Source organism: Calliphora vicina, chromosome 2, assembly GCF_958450345.1.
Source record: "Calliphora vicina chromosome 2, idCalVici1.1, whole genome shotgun sequence".
In the NCBI taxonomy this organism is placed as follows: Eukaryota; Metazoa; Arthropoda; class Insecta; order Diptera; family Calliphoridae; genus Calliphora; species Calliphora vicina.
The window spans coordinates 115536890-115556408 of record NC_088781.1 but is presented as its reverse complement, the minus strand read 5'-3'; the positions used below and the strand labels follow the sequence as shown (position 1 = coordinate 115556408).

General features: G+C 29.8%; 3 protein-coding genes across 4 annotated transcripts; 1 reads left to right on the top strand and 2 right to left on the bottom strand.

Annotated features, from left to right (window-relative positions):
- The first annotated feature begins 1310 nt into the window (after positions 1 to 1310).
- Bdp1 (transcription factor TFIIIB component B'' homolog Bdp1) lies at positions 1311 to 4988 on the top strand. Its single transcript, XM_065501872.1, has 2 exons — positions 1311 to 3078; positions 3694 to 4988. The coding sequence occupies exons 1-2, from the start codon at positions 1384 to 1386 to the stop codon at positions 4885 to 4887; spliced, it is 2889 nt and encodes a 962-aa protein (XP_065357944.1). The 5' UTR covers positions 1311 to 1383; the 3' UTR covers positions 4888 to 4988.
- Positions 4989 to 7606: 2618 nt separating this feature from the next.
- Positions 7607 to 9454, bottom strand: vls (valois). Its single transcript, XM_065499823.1, has 5 exons — positions 9045 to 9454; positions 8797 to 8988; positions 8539 to 8710; positions 8279 to 8462; positions 7607 to 8211 (listed from the first exon to the last, which is right to left on the bottom strand). Exons 1-5 carry the CDS (start codon positions 9417 to 9419, stop codon positions 8031 to 8033), a joined length of 1104 nt encoding a protein of 367 aa, XP_065355895.1. The 5' UTR covers positions 9420 to 9454; the 3' UTR covers positions 7607 to 8030.
- A 1308-nt stretch (positions 9455 to 10762) lies between these two features.
- loqs (loquacious) lies at positions 10763 to 18695 on the bottom strand. 2 transcript variants are annotated; one of them, XM_065500762.1, is made up of 6 exons: positions 18545 to 18695; positions 18045 to 18350; positions 15344 to 15678; positions 14995 to 15280; positions 14497 to 14625; positions 10763 to 12739 (listed from the first exon to the last, which is right to left on the bottom strand). In XM_065500762.1, the coding sequence occupies exons 2-6, from the start codon at positions 18291 to 18293 to the stop codon at positions 12491 to 12493; spliced, it is 1248 nt and encodes a 415-aa protein (XP_065356834.1). In that variant the 5' UTR covers positions 18294 to 18350; positions 18545 to 18695; the 3' UTR covers positions 10763 to 12490. The 2 variants fall into 2 exon arrangements, with proteins under 2 accessions (XP_065356834.1, XP_065356835.1); XM_065500763.1 differs by lacking the exon at positions 14497 to 14625.
- Between the last annotated feature and the right edge of the window lie 824 nt (positions 18696 to 19519).

Sequence of the window (19519 nt, the reverse complement as noted above, 5' to 3'; positions counted from 1 at the left end):
TAAAAAAATAAACAAACTAAAAATTCTTACAAAAGCTGCCACATTGAGGAAGTTGCTGTTCTAAAAAGACCGTTACAAAAACTGCAAAATAAGCAAAATATTATACCCTACATCAGAATGCAATAATTGTTGTGAACATAACGGAATTTAATTTTATACTTGATTGCAATGCTTTATACATTGCATATTAGAGCGGTCGCGAAAATCTAGGAATCTAAATATTTTGAAAACTGATTTCTGTTACTGCTTTACAGCAATGATATATTGAAACAATTATAGATTCAATCGTCTACTTTGAAATATTTTGCCATTTCCATATATGTATGTACCTTAGAAAACTTCATTTGAGGTATAATTTTGAGTCTATATTTTGCGATCTCTTTCGCTTCGGATTTCTTACAAATGTTCCCTTGTCACTGCCTCTTAAACTATATTTGGATTCATCCGAAAAGAAAACAATATTTCATTTCTGTCTCGATCAGTTTAAATGTTGTTTGTAAAATGTATACGAGCTGTACTAACTAATTTCCAAGATTAGATTATTGATAACCTGCTTTTAAAGGGTCTTCTCTTGGTGCAGTTTTACGAGGTGTTCCTCCCAAATGTTGAGTTTTTACAATACCTGTTTCACATAATTTTTTTTATAATTAATTAAAACAATTTATTTCACAAAACCATCCGGCATCACTGATATATATATATAGATCAGCTCTACCAGAGCTGTAAAAATGCGTATCATACTAAAATGCATTTTTACACTACCAACAAAAGCAACAATGCAATACTGTCTCGTGGTCAGTGTTGCCAGTTTGGGGGATTTGGTAAACGGGGATACAATTTTTGTTGGGAAAAAATATATATGTTTTTCAGCTTTTAATTTATTTTAGATTTAAAATTTTATTGTAATGAAGTTTTAAACATTTATTCAAAATATAATTATCGTTTCACAATGTTAATAAACTGTAACATATTATACAATAATGATATAAAATATAACCATTTTAAACTACTAAATTAAGAGAGATCAGTCACAAAAAATTTGTGACTATAATTTAGAAGTACATATATTAAAAAAATCAAATTTTAAAATTTGTATAAATAATATTAATAATATAATATTTTATGAGGATCGACCCATAATTGATCATTGCTCTGATATTAAGTCCACATCATAATTGGATCTAGCAACATTTCATTGAGGAGTTTTGGGCATACAAAAACGTTAACTGGGGATGAGGACTGAACAAAATACTGGCAGCACTGCACGTGGTTGTCTGTCTTGTTTTTATTTTGGTTAATATCTCCTCGAATTGCGTGAACATTTTTTAAATTATAAAATAATTAATGAAATTGATGTATAAATAAGAAATAAAAACTATTAAAATGGCAATGAGGAGACCGCGTATAAAGCCAGTGGCAAATATACAATTAAATTCTAAGCGTAAAGCAAAACCCGCAAATGATGTAAAAACTGTTAAAGCTGGTGAAAGTGTTGTAAATGGTGTGCAGGAAGTCGAAAAACAAGTAAATGTTCAGACAACTGAACAAAGTGAGCTCGCAAAAGCAGAGCAAGTTCCCAAAAATGTTGAAAATTCATTAGAGGTTAGAGTGGACACATCGGTTGACACGACAGCAAATGTAAATAACCTAAACAATGCTACAGAGCAAAATGAAAATAACGGTAAAGGACAAGGTGATACACCAGAGCAAGCGAATGAGGCTAACGGCAAACATAATATCGAAAATGATATTACTGAAAATGTTAATAATATTGCAAAGGACCAAGAAGAAGTTACTAATATTACAGAAAAGCAGCATTTACAGATTGCCAACGAAGAAGCAACAGATACATTAAATGATTCAGAAGCATTTAAATGTCCACCTAAGGTAGGATTTCAACGAGCAATAAGTCATACTTCCAACAGTGGAGTAGATGATGTTTTCTATTCTGATATAGAAGAAAATGCTTTGCAAATGGATTTAGATAAGTCACCATCAAATGGTTGCCCTATGTCACCCTCGAAAAACTTGACTAGACAACGAATACGACCCACACCACATTTTGGTCAGAGACGTAATAGTTTTGTAGGTTCCTCGCCTTCACCTCATACATCTGGTAGTGAAGATAATCATCTCAGCAGTAGCAATGTTAACAACGATTTTGTACAACCTACTCAAACAAGACGAGAAAGACATCATTCTGCCTCTTTTACGGGCAATAGCCACTCGTCTTCTTCTTCGCATCATCATTACACACCTCATAAATATTTACCTACTGGTATAACAAACAGTAGTCTGGGACGTATAAGAACAGAATCTGGCTGCTCGGTATTTTCGGACACCAACACTTCTTCTCACAAGTCACGCAAAGCTGAGGAAAATAAACAGAATTCTCGTAAAGAGTTTGAGGCACGCTTTCATAATGGTGTGCCAGAAAAGTCAGCTATAAAAATGTCCGATTTGATTTATTACAATCCAGCCACCAATCCAATGGAACAAAAACCAAATCCCAGTGTAAAATTAGAACAAACAGAAACCTCATCCAGTGATGTTAAACCCTTTGCAGAAAAGGTGGAAAAAGACACCGAAACTTCAGCAGAGGGAGAAGCCGTACCAGTGCCGCAATTAAAACTCAATGCCAAAGGAGAACTTATACTTGACGACAAGTCTTTAGTAATTGAAACCACTGCCGAACAGGAAGCACGCAAAGTGTTAGCAAATTCCTCACTAATATATCTCGATGAAAACACTGGCATGAATGGCTTCTATTCACGTCAAAAGCGTACACGTGAATGGGTGCCTTCAGAAACAATTAAATTCTATCGTTGTCTACAAAATGTTGGCACCGATTTTTCACTAATGGTCTCCTTATTTCCCAATCGTACGCGGCGTGATTTAAAATTGAAATTCAAAAAAGAAGAGCGAAAAAATTGTCATCTAATTAATAAGGCTTTGTTGTATCCAAAACAATTTGATCTGGAATCATTGAAGCAACAAATTGATGAAGAAGAAAAATTGCGAGAAGAACAGGTTAAACGTGCTAAAATTGCTAATAAAGAAAAAAAGGAAACGAAAAAGGTTTGTAATTTAATTACTTATGTACTGTCAAAAGCGGACTTTTAATAAATATACGACCCTAAACTGCTGCTAGTTTCTAAAATTTGTTTGAAATTCGAATTTCGAACCCTTATTTTATTTAATTTTGGTACTTTTTACATAAAAATAATTTTCTATAAATTACCATATACATACATATGAATATTTTATTCTTATCATTGGGAACAAAAAAAGTACCAAAAAGTACCAATGCAACCTCAAAACTATGTACTAATACATTCTCACTACTTAGGTTTTTGACAACAGACTTAGGTTTTTTCCCTCTCAGTAACGCTTCTATAGATATATTATTATATGACCGATACATATGAAAATAAAAAGTTTTTGAATTGTTTTAAAAAATTTTGTAAATACCGACCGTAAATCAAAAAAATCATTTGTATTTTTTGAAAATCTAATACAATTTTTGTTTAGTCGATGAAATTGTATTATGATACTTGAATTTTTGACAAATATTAATACTCAGTATTGCCGTCTATAAATACCTTAAATGATATCAAAACATTTGTGATCGAATAATTATTTTAGAAGATTCTTGTTTTTTACAAAATTTTTATTTTAATTTATTTTTTTTAGAGAAAAATACAAACATCAAGTATAGCAAATCGAATATTATTAAACGAAGATGTTTATCAAAATGAAAATGACCAAAAACCAAAAAGAGTACGAAAAACGAATACCAAGGCTAAAGATCAAGAAATGCCTCAGAATGAGCAGAACACATTAAGTGATCAAATTCCCATGGAAATAGACAACCCGGAGGATGTTAATCACAATGTAGCAGCACAAAAACCCAAACAAAAAAGAACGTATACAAAATCGAAAAACGCGGTTAAGAAAGCAAAAGAAGAAGAAACGGTTGAAAACAACAATAATAATGGGGACACACCAACAAATGAAACAATAAAAGTGGATAAAGTAAAACGACGGCGAAGGCGAACCCCCAATAAAGTGCAAAAAGAGGAAATTATTATTATCAAAGAAGAAATAATTAAAATTGAGAATAAACAAGAGTCAAATCAAACAACCGCTGCACCACCAGAATATCAGGATACCAAACAATTGCAAACGGAAATGGATGAATTATTAGATTCGGATGCTGTAGACATACCATATGGTGGTAATACATCCTACGAAACATCAAATGCAAATGTCTTTACTGCAACTTCTCAAGTGTGCCAATACAACGAACATGCCAATACAGCACCTAACACATCCCCTGTGTACTATGCAACAAATTATCAGGAGGATTATTGTGAAGCCGAAACGGACATAAATAAATATGAACACAGCTCTTTTGTTAATTTGGATGACGGCTCTGTAAATGTGTATAGTAAAATCAAAAATGATACTAGTTACATTACATCGTCATCGCCGCCATCACCAACAATAGCTTTACCTTCCCCTACCTCACGATCTCAGTCACCAGCAACTTTACCGGCTTCACCAACTTCACCACCACAATCGTGTCCGTTTGACAATGAAAACGATTCATTAGAATCAACAACTATCCATGAACCAGAGATTATAACCAATGATACTTGTTCGTCTGTGATATCCGAACGTGAATTAAATGAGGAAGATATACAATCAATTCTCACTGAATTAGCTGAAGGTTCATTGGTTTTAGTTTCCACTTTAGATCCTGATGATCCCGATAAAGTTTTAAATGAAATTTATATGGTGGATAAAAATACGGGCGAATTATGTGATGAACCTTTAAATATACCCGATAATATTGTGCAGTGTATTTTAACAGTGGTCAGCTAAAAGATTTTTTTATGTGCATAAATATTTTGGTATTTATTTATAAGCATTTTTCAAAGTTCATTCTTAGATATTCATATATACTCGTATTTATTTTTAGATTTCTTTTTTTTTTTGTTTAAAATGTTTTGCTTTTCTATTTTATAGTAAATAGGGGTTTTCGGACATTATAGTATTTGAATTAATAGTTGATTTTTTTTTTAAAAACAAATGTGATCGTCTGATTTATTTTCAATAACTTTATTTTTTACTTTTAATATATATTGACTACAGCTAATTAATAGATATTAATTAAAATATGCTAAAAGTATTTTTCAAAACCCTTTATAAATATACTTTAGTTAAAAAGTATACATATGTATATTAAAATGATATATTATTTTTATCATTTCGTTGCATCTATAAACTTTGGCCATACAAAAAAATTAATAATACACAATGATCAAACCTTTTGTTAATTGTTAAATTATATTTATTGCTTTGTTATAAATAATTTCATTTCATTATTTACTTATAAGATATATAAAATAAAATTAAAGCTTTGCTATTGTAATAATACTGGTGTACTTTTTTATTACTTTTATAAAGTGCTGGTTGGACTGCGTCGAAAAATAAAAATTTTTCCAAAATAAATTTACTTTCTAATTTTTGTAAAGTATTGAAGACTTATGGGTTGATGCTATTCAATCGTTCCCGCTGAGATGAGCGATATTTCCATACCTGGAATTTAATCACCTTGATTGAAAAATCACTGTTAACAACTGTTATTGAATATAGCAAGTAACAGGTACATTTAAGTCGTTCTTTCATATTTTTCAACATTCAATGTTAACGCTTTTAAAAAATCACTGGAACAACTGGAGTAAGTAACAGGTACTTTTAATGTCGTTTTTTCATATTTTCCATGTTAAATGTTGTTCTTTAATATTTTCCAACATTCACCGGTATCGTTTTTGAAAAATCACTGGTAACATCTGGACAGAGTAAGAAGTACTTTAAATGTCGCTCTTTCAAATGTTTCAACATTCACTGGTAACAACTAATTATGTATAGTAGTGAATGGTAAATCGATTACGATTATGGTCGAAAATCGATTTTGAGGGTCTAAAAACGGTTATTTCGTGATCGATTATATACTCCGATTTTTATGCTGAAATCGATTTTTGATAACGATTAATCGAAATAGAAATAAAATTCCGGAATTTTTAGTATTTTCTAAGTTTTTTGCTTTCATTAAAATTTGCAATATATTAATCTTCAGCTGACAACGGAAAATATTCACGGAGGACCTAATTTTTTAATGCGAAATTTTTTCAACCTAAAGAAATTTTTATAAAAAATGTTACGAAATTTTTTCCATAAAATTGTTGTCAAATGTTTGCCGTTACGGTTTATCAAATGAGCACCTCAACATAATGGAGTTATAATACTCTTCCAAAATATGATTTTAATCCGTAATTATAGCGTATATGGATCATTTGCTATAGTTCCCAAAAATGCAGGTCGATTATTAAAAAAATCGATTATTGGGTTCGATTAATCGACTGTAAAAATCGAAATGAAAATGGTTGATCGAAAAGTCGAAAATCGATTATTAGCTTTTCATACCATTCACTAATGTATAGCAAGTAACAGATATTTTTAATGTCGTTCATTCACAGTTTTGAACTCTGTGCTGTTAAATGTCCTTCTTTCACATTCATAGTTATATGAGTGTGTCTCTCCTACACAGTGTATAAAATTAAATGTTAAGTATCATATCTGTTCTTTTTACACTTTTTTGTCTTTGCTTAATTCTGTTATTTTCTATGTTATTATTAACACCAAATATTAGTTTTTGGTTAACATAAGAGCAGATTTAAAAAGTATGAAAGTAAAATTAAGTAAATGAGCAAAATACTTTTTCTCCTCAAATTTCAATAATTTATTTTACTGAATGATTTTCGGAATTTGGACTTATATGAGAGCTATTACTAATTATGCACCGATCGCCATAAAATTAGGTCGTGTGATTTATGTCTATATGAAACTCATTTCTGTTGAATGTGGATACCAATATTTTTAAGAGATTTATGATCGATAAATTGATTTTCGGAAACGGGGCTTATATGGGAGCTATGACTAGTTATGTCCCGATCATCGTAAAATTACGTAGCATGACTTCCATATATATAAAACTTATTTGGTGCGAAATTTGTGTAGATGCCTATATAAATTAAACATTGACCGATAAAGTCTAATTTCGGGAGGAAATTTGTATGGGGTTAGGTGAAATAATGGACCGATTTCAGACAGTTTCAATAGGCTTCGTCCTCTTAAAAATTGCAACCCGTAATCAAATCAGAAATCGGTATACTTTAAAGTGGGTGTGTTAGACAAACATCAGCACAAACGCTCCCCACTATGGTGTTGTAAGGTATAAAAATTATCGTAGCGTTGTATGTATGTCGTTATTTATTTTATTACTGTTTTATTTCGAAAAATATTTATGACATATAACATACAATGCTACCACACCGATTGTGAATTGGACAAATGTACTCTTCTTAACATTGTTATTTTTTTAACATAGAAAAAACGTGATCACGGTCACTGTTTAAAAGAACAGTGATTTATAAATCACGCTCATCTCTAACCTCTTATGATGAAGGGTATAAGAAATTGTGAAAACTGTTGTTGGTAATAAATGAAAAGTATGTATGGTGAAAATAAAAAAAATACATAGTACTTTAATTTATATTTATTTAAAAAAAATATATATAAAAATGTATTTAAAAAATTAAAAAAATTCACGGTATTGAATATTTCTTGTAAATGATCAAATACCCTTTTCATCAAATTGACGGATTACTAATTGTACTTATTATTTATATGTATTTAATTCATATTAAAAGTATTATAAATCAAGTTAAATGTTTAACTATGTAATGAAGAAATTATAAAACAAGAAGAAATACCTTCTGATAAATTTTGCAAATACTCGACTTCCTGAAGACCCTTCTTAATATAAATTACTCTCCAGCCTATTTGCTTTATTTTATTATCACAAATGCTATGGTTCTAGGCTCTGTAATATCCATTATTTATTACTAGAGTGTTTTTAATAAGTATGTTGTATTGCATTTTATAATATGATATAGACTTAATTAATTTATTTCATGACCCCGCAATTTTCCCTCAAACCCAACCGTTAGTAACTCGGCAGGCGTTAGCCAAGCACAGTCTCGTATGAAATTCTGGCTGTAATCATTTTCATAGAATATTTCATGTGTAGATGCCTTGGAAACTTTAATGCAATTTGAATCGGCCGTCACCGCTAAATTATCTCTGTAATCATAAAAAAATAAATTATATAAAATTTTATAATAGAAAAAACATTTACAAGATATCTTACCCGTTTGGTGAAATTTTTCTTATAGGGCGATCAAAGTATTGTGTTTTATTTAATAACTCTTTAGGTTTACGCGTATCAACCGTCAGCACATTACCGGATTCATCGCCTAAATAAACACAATTTTCCACAGGATCTAAAGCCCAACTTACGGTTTTAAAACGCACATTATGTTCGCAGAATAGCGCTTTTTTTAATTAATGCAAAAAAGTAGAATAATTAATATAAATTGTTAAACATATTTAAAAATAATTTAATTTTACCAATTGCCGGTCTGGTTTCACGATCATCCCATAGCAGGCATGATTTGTCCAAAGAACAGGTTGTAAATATAGCATCATTTGTGGGAGATGAAGTCAAGCCTGTTATTGAATCCGTATGAGCATAGCGATAACTTTGTTGGGAAAATAAGTCAGCTTTACCCATATCCCAGATCTAAAGAAAATATATTTATTGGTTTCGATTTTTCAGATGGGCTTCCTCCTTATTCAACACGTGTCTTGTAAAAAAACACTACTAACCTTTAAAGCACCATCTTTACTGCCAGTTACCGCCTTATAGTCGTTTGTTTTAAAGCCCGATAAACAGGTAATGGGTTTCATATGTTCACATTTTTCACCAATCAAAAAGGGACAGTAAGGATTTTTCGGACTACGCACTTCAGATTGGGTTGACCAAACTTGAAGTTTCCCCGAGTTCAATGCTAACAGCAACTAAAATAAATATATATGTATAAAATCAAATTCGTTAAACAAAAATTATAACTTACAATATTTGGTTCCACAAATTCGATACAGTTTATTACGGCTGGACACTCCAACTTATAGCAAGCTGTGGACATATCTATTGAGTTTTTATCATTCTTAATATCACTCTTTTCAAAGGCCCACAATGTACCTAACCAATTACGTCCACTTAATTTGTTGGTGGCAATAGCCACATTGCCCTTTTCTTCCACATCCTTTGTGCTTATACTAATGCATTCCCAGGCCTCATGCATTCGCACATTGTGATTTAGAGGACGCTTAGCGTAGTCGCGTGAATTTAAGTTTGGATAGTTGGTATTGTCGGCCAGGTTAGTTTCTTCTGGCGGATTATAGTCATCGGGTGTTTTATAAATTGTACCATATATTAAAGGAATCATTTTGTCAAATTGTTTTTATTAATATTGAACTAAATTCGTTTTGCGTTTTATAAATTTTTATTTAAGTTTTGTATTTTTTTTAGTTTTTTACACCTTTTCTAACAATTAAATGATGAAGAAGAAACCGGCACAGCGTTGTATAAAGAATGTATGAAATGTTTTTAGAGTTGCCACATTGGAAAAAATAAAGGATTATATTCTCCACAATTACAGTGGGTTGATTTAGTAAATATTTTGGCATAAATCAAAATTATTGAAACAGCCATCCATTTTAGAAGTTTTAGTATTGTACCAAATTTTGCATGAATACTGGTTATTGGGTAAAACCCAATTGACAAAGGAATATTAAAAAAATGTACGACAATTATTTTGATACCAGACAAACATTTAAGTTTTCATTCATATCTATTGCGATGCGAAATTTCTAATTGAACAATTCGTTGGTACCTTTTATTGCGTTTTCGCATGCGTTTAGAAGGTTTTTATTTACAAGTTTTGACATTTCATTTCGCTATTGTTTATTTTGTAGTGCCAGTGTTGGTTTTTTTTCAACTTATTTTGCGAACGCGTTTGCTTAGCTGATACAGAGTACCAAATTGTATTGTTATCGCATTTACCTTTCGCATCGTAATCACAAAGTATACAGAGGAGACAAGGCAAAAAAATATATTTGTCTCTTTCGCTCGAAAAATTTCAACTGGTTTGGTTTTGTGCTTATTTATATAGTTGTTTGTATTAACGCACTGTCTGTATTAAACCGCAATTTTGTTTTCTCTTTCTATCGAAACAATTTAAAAAAAAGCTGATTTTAGTGTTTTTGAACTGTCAAATTTGACACCTCTGTATACTTTGTGTCGCAATAGAGAGTAACCTTCCTAAGGAAAAAACTTTCGGTTGATGCAACTGTCGCTGGATTAACAAACTTTGGTCGCTGCGGAGCGTAGACCCAATTGTAGTGGGAAAGACTTGAATTTGTTATGGTAACAACTAAAACTAAACAATTTTTTAATCAGGAAGTTCTGTTAGGTAAGTCCAAAAATGTGTTGCTTTATTTCGAAATGGACCATGCGAGAACTCTTAGTAAGACATTCATACCGTATCCATGTGTTCTACATGCTAATGTCGTTCAAAACTCCCTCATGGGAAACTCCAACTGTAGATTGAATCCTCCGATGACATCCCAGAAGGACATGGTGATAGAATCGCTAATGAATTTGGTAATCATGAAATATCTTCGAATTTTATTCCGATCGAAAGTGGAATTAGTCCCATTTTTTTTCTTCTTCAGAAAAACCAAACCTTAACTGAGTAGTACAGGAATTTTTCTACTCTGAATTAAAATGTTTTTTTGAACATCAATTATTATTTATTTTTTTTTTATTTAATTAATATTTTTGTTTTACATTGTATATTGAAAGATTGTTGTATTTAAATATACTTGCTTATATACTCTATAAAGGTAAAATTCAATAACATAAAAAGTTGTAAATAATTTCTCAAAAGTCAGAAAAGAAAAAAAACTAAGAACAAATGTACGAGGTGTCTTTCTTCAATATTTCTTTTATAGCTTAAATTATTTTCTCAAATATTTTAATAGTACAATATGTATAATTTGATTTTTAGCATAATTGTTTACACAAGAATATAGCAAGTTGTTAAATTTTTCAAAATTGTGCACAGAAATATTTTCAAACAATAATATTTTGCTGGTTTAATGTATTTTAATATATCAAATTAATGAGAGCAATATATTTTTATTTAAAACCAATTTCTCTGGCAAAGCTTAGAATTCTAAATATGTATTTTTTTGTTTAATTGAAATTACAACCTCTACACTTTGCACTAAAATAATGTAATAATTTTCCAGATTACTTGTTTCATTCATTTAAATTTTAGTAGAATTAAACTGAAAATAAACTCAAAATTAAACACAATGTGAGAAAAATTAAAAAAAAAATAAAATGTTTTATATGTTCGATCTTAAGATTTTTTTAAACATTCTTAATGCAATATTTTTCTTTATCTTTAAATTTTAAGTGTGGAAAATTCATCATTAGGTCCATGCAAAGTATAGCTTGTAGGCGTTTAAATTGCATATAGTTTGCAGCAACTATAAGATTTAAACATTTTTGTTTGTTTGCATGTTTGTTATTAACAAAAAACGTTTGTATTGTTTTTCATCTGTTGGTTGGAGAGGAAGGATTATGTTATTTCCTGTTGTTGATTGATATAATCTCTATAGTTTTACCAACTCTAATGTTTTTCTTTACGATTGAACTAGTTACATAAATAACTATAACTTAAAATATAAATTTTCCATCTTTCACTTTTTGTTTGTTTGTTTGTCAAAAAAGATTAGTTGATTTTTAAGTGTTTGTTTTTTCTCTTAAGTTTAACATTTAAATTTGTTTTTAACGATTTTTTTGTTTTATTTTGTTTTAATTAAATATATAAGCTTTTTTTGTGTTGTAATATTTCATGAAATTGTTTATATGTGTTTTTTTAATAGTTTTTGTTATGCTTTTATAATTATAATTGATAATTGCAAAATGCATATTTTATATATTAGTTATTTATGTATTTAGTTAAACAATATTAAATGTTTTTCTTTAGATTTTTTTATGCATAACAGCTGCTTGTTTATGGGTTTCAAAAAATAAAATAAAAAATAATCCTCATTTATATAAAAATTCATAACAAAATTAATTACTTCATTAAAAAAAGGTTTTAGAGGGTTTTAATTTTTAACAAAAATCTAAATATTCACTTATAAAAAATATTGATAGTCCATTAAAAAATTATTCAATATTATAATAAAATATTTTTATTATTTTATTTTTTTGAAACGTACAATTTTTTCATTCAAAATTATTGGATTAAACCATAAAAATTAACGAGTAAAGAAGGAAAATATTCATATACAAATAATTAAATAGAAACAAACCCATATTTCTTTTATCGTGCTTTGAATTTCTTTTTTTTTTTTGTTTGAGAAATGTTGTAATTTTCTTAAAACAGCTGCAATACAGTGTAAAAACTTAAAGTGATTTTACACATTTAGTTTTTTTTATTCATTTTTTGGTCATAATTTTCAAATATTCCAAAGCATTTTGTGCTGCCATTTTTTGGGCATCAGCTGGTGTAGTACCAGAACCATGACATACACCCACCGGTAGAGTGGATAGTTGTACCAAACATTGAAATTTATCAGTGAAGGTCTTCTCCTCAATGTCAACGTAAGTTACTTCGAATTGATTTTCGTGAGCAATTTCACCCAACAGTTTGACATAATCAATTTTGGGATCTTTTAGGCAAGTTTTCTGGAAATAAAAAAAAAAAATTATTTAAGTTCGATTTTGCTATTGTAGTAAATTAGAGTCAACCAAAATTTAATATTAGTTTTAATAGCTTTCATCCTGTATAAATTCATAATTATTTTACTTAAAAAAAAAATTCTACCTCGATTTTTGTTTTTGTTAATAACTTGGTGATCACTTATATTTCTGAACAAAAATCGATTTTTTATATAAAACCTCACAATATCTAAATTCACCAATAACTTGGCCAATAAGCGTTTAATCAAGAAAAAGAGCTCGATCTGTGATCACTCATATTTCTGACAAAAAATCGATTTTTTATATAAAAACTCAAAATATCTAAATTCGCTAATCACTCGTGATCACTCATATTTCTGAACAAAAATCATTTTTTTTATATAAAAACTCAAAATATCTAAAAACTTGGCCAATAAGCGTTTAATCAAGAAAAGGAACTCGATCTGTGATCACTCATATCTCTGAACAAAAATCGACTCAAAATATCTAAATTCGCTAAAAACTTGGCCAATAAGCGTTTAATCAAGAAAAGGAGCTCGATCTGTGATCACTCATATTTCTGACCAAAAATCGATTTTTTTTATATAAAAACTCAAATTATCTAAATTCGCATATAACTTGGCCAATAAGAGTTTAATCAAGAAAAGGAGTTCGATCTGTGATCACTCATATCTCTGACAAAAATCGATTTTTTATATAAAAACTCAAAATATCTAAATTCGCTAAAAACTTGGCCAATAAGCGTTTAATCAAAAAAAGGAACTCGATCTGTGATCACTCATATTTCTGAACAAAAATCGATTTTTTTATATAAAAACTTAAAATATCTAAATTCGCATATAACTTGGCCAATAAGCGTTTAATCAAGAAAAAGAGTTCGATCTGTCATCACTCATATCTCTGACAAAAATCGATTTTTTATAAAAAACTCAAAATATCTAAATTCGCTAATAACTTGGCCAATAAACGTTTAATCAAGAAAAGTAGCTCGATCTGTGATCACTCATATCTCTGACAAAAATCGATTTTTTATATAAAAACTCAAAATATCTAAATTCGCTAATAACTTGGCCAATAAGCGTTTAATCCAGAAAAGGAACTCGATCTGTGATCACTCATATCTCTGACAAAAATCGATTTTTTATATAAAAACTCAAAATATCTAAATTCGCTAATAACTTGGCCAATAAGCGTTTAATCAAGAAAAGGAGCTCGATCTGTGATCACTCATATTTCTGAACAAAAATCGATTTTTTTTTATATAAAAACTCAAAATATCTAAATTCGGTAATAAAATCAAGAAAAGGAGCTCGATCTGTGATCACTCATATTTCTGACAAAAAATCGATTTTTTGGAGCCTGATCTGTGATCACTCATATTTCAGATAACTGAGAGCCAAAAAAACTGTGAAATTTACTATATTTTAATAGAAAATCTATTAAATTCTAGTTTATCAGTTATGTCTTAGAATACTGAAATTACGGAATATGGTTTTAAAAATACAAGTTTCCATTGTATTGTCTCGGATAATAAGTTGAGTACATAGACAATGTGTAATTAGACTATATGTCATTTTTAATATAATTGCATGATATATCATTTGAGAGTTCTGGGAATGCGCATTTTGCGGCTTAGATATTTCTTTATAGCTCATTTTAAAATTTCACTTAAATTTTTGGTGAAATTAAATATATATTTTTTTCAAATTTCTTTAAATACTATGTATTTTCATAAATCTCACCTGCAATTTAATTAGTTTTTTGCCTGTAGAATTCTTAAGAGTCTTATGGAATTGTGAAACTTTATTGCTATGTTGACTGGTAAGTGTTGGTACCGTGATATCTTTCAAATCACCGTAATAATTGGATTTCTGTAAGAAAACAAAACAAAAATTATAACAACATCTCTATGATGTATTTGTATACGTATAAACGTAATAGGAAATTAGAAAAAGAAAAATACTTGATATTGTAATACCAACTATAAAGGTGATTTGAAACCATATCAATTGGTATAAATTATAAACGGAAAGTATATAAAAAAAAATTAACACCACTACTACTTAACTGAGTAGATATGCAAATTCAAAATGTATGTAAACATATAATAACCACCCTTAGTTAAAAAAAAACACAAAAGCCATAAATAACCACCCTTACTTTACAAAATCATATACATAATTTAAACAAATTTAATTTAAATTAAATTTAATAAAATCTATATTAACAAAAATACTTACATCACCACCCAAATCGGTGCCCATTGTCTCAACCAATTGATTATTATCAATGGGTGTCTCCTGCAAACGAGTCCACATTTTATGAGCAGCCGTACGTTTGGCAATTTTCTTGCTTTTACCTTTGCCAACTTCACGGAAGTTTAGTATGGTACAGGCTATGGTAAAGAGGCGCTCATGTGGCAAGCCAACTTCGGTTTCAGTTTCATAGTTTGGTGGTGGCCAACGGCGAGACATGCACATCTCTTGAAGCCAGCCAATGGGATTGCCAACAATTTTATCGGCAGCACTGTAAAGAAAAATATAAAGCTATTTACTTTTTTTAAAATATATAGATTATTGTTAAACTTACTCTCCACCACTGCCAGCTGTATTAGCATTGGCATCAAGGCCAGCTGCTGGATTTGAGGCAGTCGGTGCGGACTGCGGCTCTGGCAACTGTACGCCAGTCAATTTATCAATTAATGCTCTAGCTGCTGAATGTTTAGCCTCTTTCTTGGAGCGACCAGCGCCCATTGCTGTAAATGGTACATCTTTATCGTTGAATGACACCCGATAACGGAATGTGGGCTCATGTATGGCACCCTCTATTTGCACCAACTCATAACTGGGTGTTATGCCACGACGACTAAGCAGCTCTTGAAGCAAAGATACCGGAGTTTTCATTGCAACGCCATTTGCATCAGTCTGAAAATTAATATAACAATTTTAAATGACATAATAATAAAACTCTGGTAATTACTTGTTTTAATTCATTTAGATATTCATTGCATGACTAATAGATATTTTAAATTAACATGTGTTTGATAAAAAATTTAAATATTTAAAAGCGAATTTATATTAAATTTATAAAAACGAATGTAACATTTAAAACTAGTAAATATTTATAAGACAATATGAATTTCATAGATTTGTATTTATTAAATCCTGAAGTTTAATAATTATTTGTAATGTTAATTACTTAATTTAATACATTTAAACGTATGAAATATTAAACACACACAATGAATGAATTCTTAATTAAATTTTCAAAATCATCATTTCCAGATTTGATCTCTTAACCATTTCATTAAGCATTCATTACGAATTAATTCATTAGTAAGTACTTCAGTATTGAATTCATTATTTGAGAATTAATTTTTTATATTGGGTTTATGACTAAAATGCGTATGAAGCATTGGCCATACATGAAACCATAAGATTCCATCAAGACAACGCTCGGCCACATGTTGCAATACCTGTTATAAAATATTTAAAATGAAGTGGTTGTAAAGCTTGGCCTTATCCGATTTATAGTACAGACCTTGCCCCGTCCGATTACTATTTGATTCGATCGAAGTAGAACGCTCTCTCTGGGATACGCTGCTCTTTGGAACAGAGTATCAGATATTGGCTTGATTCTTTTGGCTCGGAATCCACATGTTGCTAGACAGATGGGAATAGGTCATAGCTAACAATGGCCTATACTTTGAATAAATTTATATTGTGTAAATGTTTCAAAATAAAAGTTAAAAATTTGACAAAATCCCGCATATAATTTATTACTTATTGAAACAACCCAGCAAAAACTGTATTAGTTGTACTAGTTCTAAAACGCATGAATATAACTAGTACTCGTTCATGTTTGGTATTGAGACCAATATTTATGTTTGAAATAGCCAGTAGCCATTCCCTGAAATGGTTTCAGAATTTCACATCGAAATTTTATAATTGTTATTTCGATGAAATATAAAAATTATATATTCGTTTCTAGAGTTCGACCGTATATTCGGATTCGGATTAGTCCAAAAATATGGGTTCGTCTAGTATCTCAATTTCTGGTTACGGTTTTTCGTAACGATCGACTTCCAATTAATATAATTTTTGTATGAAAAGTGTCAGTATATCGTCACGATAAAAAAATAACCAGAAACTGAGAAAATGGAGCTATGAGCGAATATATCGCTGTGCCGAATCTTAAAATCAACATTAACCTATGATAAATATTGAAAACCATTTTGTGAAAAATAGGTCGAGGTATTCGTCGTTATTTGCTTATTACTACGTTTATAATTATTTATAATTATTTGCAATTAACTAACTCTCTGTTTATATGTCACTTTGGTTACGGAAAATTCTTATTTTTTTAAATGAAAGAATTAAAAATTCTTGTTTTTCTTACAATTCAATTAATGCAAAAGCGCAATGAAATATTTAAAAAAACGAAAGAAAAACTAAAAACGTTGAAAAAAATATTTGCAAATAGTGTCGTTAAACAGGAATTGTTTTCGTGAGTTAGCTATTTGCAAATAAAAAAATAATTCACTGTTTATACGGCAAATTTTTCTAATTACAATATTTTTATTTGCGAATAAGCCTTGCGTATAAACGTAGTATATATCTCAGACATTTGTGTGCCCATTTTCTCGATTTTAAATAACAACAGAACCAGAACACTCATAACTTCAAAGATTTTCAATAGGGTTAACGATTACATTTGATTCAATCAATCCTTCACTGAAAGGTTTCGAAGCTTGTTTCGCATCATTGTCATCATTGTTTCCCACCAACAATTTTTTTAACAAAAATAGTTATCATTTCTTAAAGTATAATTTGGTAATACATAGTGCAAAATTATGTGTTGTTGAAAATTAGCAGCCTCAGTAATCATTAGTGATTGTAAGTTTTAAGATTTTATTTTAAACTTGTTTCACCATTAATATAGGTATCATAATGTATTTTTTTTTTCTTTAAAAAGTTTTCATTTATTGTAATATTTAAAGCCACATTTAGCCACGTTTTCAGATAAAATTTGTCCGAATAATCCGAAACCAAATATTCAGTCGAACTGTAAAATGTTCATTTATCCTAGTATACTTAAATGATTCCTCCTCAAAATGCCCAAAAGCTTTCTATTTTATGATGCACATTTAAGGCTTTGCCAAAAATTGGATTCTTTAAATCTATCTAAGCAGTGGTGGCTTACAAACATTGAAGCCGGCTCTACTCAGCTATCGGCGATTTTCTCTATTAAAAATGTTGGAAAAAATATGCACAAAATGTTAGTGTCTTACCAACTTCAATGATTCCTCAATTGCCATTTTGCTGGTGCTGGCAATTAAATCTTCCACTTTTTCCTTTTTAAGTTTAGCCGGCCTTTGCAAAATCTTAGTAGGAGCCGCTGGCGCCGCTCCCATTTGTCCTTGTCCATTCGACATATTTGCCGGTACCGCACCGACATTCGGGGGCATTTGGTCATATTGTCGTCGTGGTGCATAACCGGCCTGCTGCGGTATCATATCAGGATTTGGTACAGGTTCCATTGTCCAATTATTTTTAACTAGTTAAGTCTTCTTATCTACTATACTATGTGTATTGATCTGCAGACGGATATGAAAAGTAAAAAAAAAACATGGATACACAAAAATTTAAAGCCCAGAGAAAAAATCAATAATGCGATTTTACTGTAGCTGACAATGCAATCAAATCAGCCTTGGCAAAAATGAAAACCATTGGTTTTTTGTTCAAATATCAAAAATGTTCTGTAAATATTGTAATATATTTATTAAGTTACCTTTAGATGTTGATTTGCACTGATTTTTATTTAAAAATAAATTGTAATTTTCACCAAATTTATCTTCAAATAAAGAGCAGCAAAATCGGTCTCTTGCACTTTAAAAAAAAATACGAGATATAATGAAGAAGACAAATTTTCTACGAGCTTGTGTTTTTGTCATTCAACCCCTGTGTTGCCAGAGTCTAATTTTTCATCTTATCATTTTCTTTGACAAACTCAACCAGATGTAAATCATTTAAATAAATGCAAATACAATTTATACATAGAAAACTACAAAAATATGTAAATTAATTATTATAAATTATTGTAAAAAAGCGTTATTTTTTTTATTTAAAGACCATTTTGCGGATTATATATCGTAATATAGTGGTTATATGAACAGTCTAAAACGGCAACTCTGTTCAACCCTTAAAAATGTTGCCATATTATGGTAAATGTTTCCCATTTTGATAAATATGAAAATGTGGTAAAATCGCATAAAATCATTACTATTGCCAAATTAACCGATTTATTCCCCTTTTGTGGATTTTAACTCAAAGACCCTAGAAAAGTTTACCTTCCGAGAAATGGCAAAAACAAAAACACTGATAAGCCCTTGAGAAGTAACCGTTTGCTCCTTTGAGTGAGGATGATTTTAATTATCAAAAATAGGATGAAAAATTAAATTAAAAACAAAAATCAATATCAATAAATTATGTCAAATTATTATGATAATTTTTCATGATACATTCTTTAATACTTTTTGTGTAACAATATTGTATTAAAAAGTATTGCACTAAATACCGCCTTCATGCAATCGTTTTTGGTTTTCATAACCTAACTTTTTAATAAATGATTTAAAGTTCCAGCTTCCTATATGAAGATATAGGTCGACTGGGAACTAAAATCAACGTGGGATAACCTGGCAATTTGAGAGTTTTTCAACTCCGCCAACCAAATTTAAAATTCTAAAAAAAAAAATAAATACCGCCT

What these genes read in the sequence shown, in the direction of transcription:
- loqs (XM_065500762.1), bottom strand. Translation starts at nt 18,293, where the DNA reads ATGGAACCTGTACCAAATCCTGATATGATACCGCAGCAGGCCGGTTAT. An exon ending in TTGAGGAATCATTGAAGTTG is followed by an intron (nt 15,679 to 18,044) that starts GTAAGACACTAA and finishes ATTAATTTTCAG; the next exon opens with ACTGATGCAAATGGCGTTGC. An exon ending in ACAGCTGGCAGTGGTGGAGA is followed by an intron (nt 15,281 to 15,343) that starts GTAAGTTTAACA and finishes TTTTCTTTACAG; the next exon opens with TGCTGCCGATAAAATTGTTG.
- vls (XM_065499823.1), bottom strand. Translation starts at nt 9,419, where the DNA reads ATGATTCCTTTAATATATGGTACAATTTATAAAACACCCGATGACTAT. An exon ending in AATTTGTGGAACCAAATATT is followed by an intron (nt 8,989 to 9,044) that starts GTAAGTTATAAT and finishes TATTTATTTTAG; the next exon opens with TTGCTGTTAGCATTGAACTC. An exon ending in TGAAACCAGACCGGCAATTG is followed by an intron (nt 8,463 to 8,538) that starts GTAAAATTAAAT and finishes AATTAAAAAAAG; the next exon opens with CGCTATTCTGCGAACATAAT.
- Bdp1 (XM_065501872.1), top strand. Translation starts at nt 1,384, where the DNA reads ATGGCAATGAGGAGACCGCGTATAAAGCCAGTGGCAAATATACAATTA. An exon ending in AAAAAAAGGAAACGAAAAAG is followed by an intron (nt 3,079 to 3,693) that starts GTTTGTAATTTA and finishes TATTTTTTTTAG; the next exon opens with AGAAAAATACAAACATCAAG.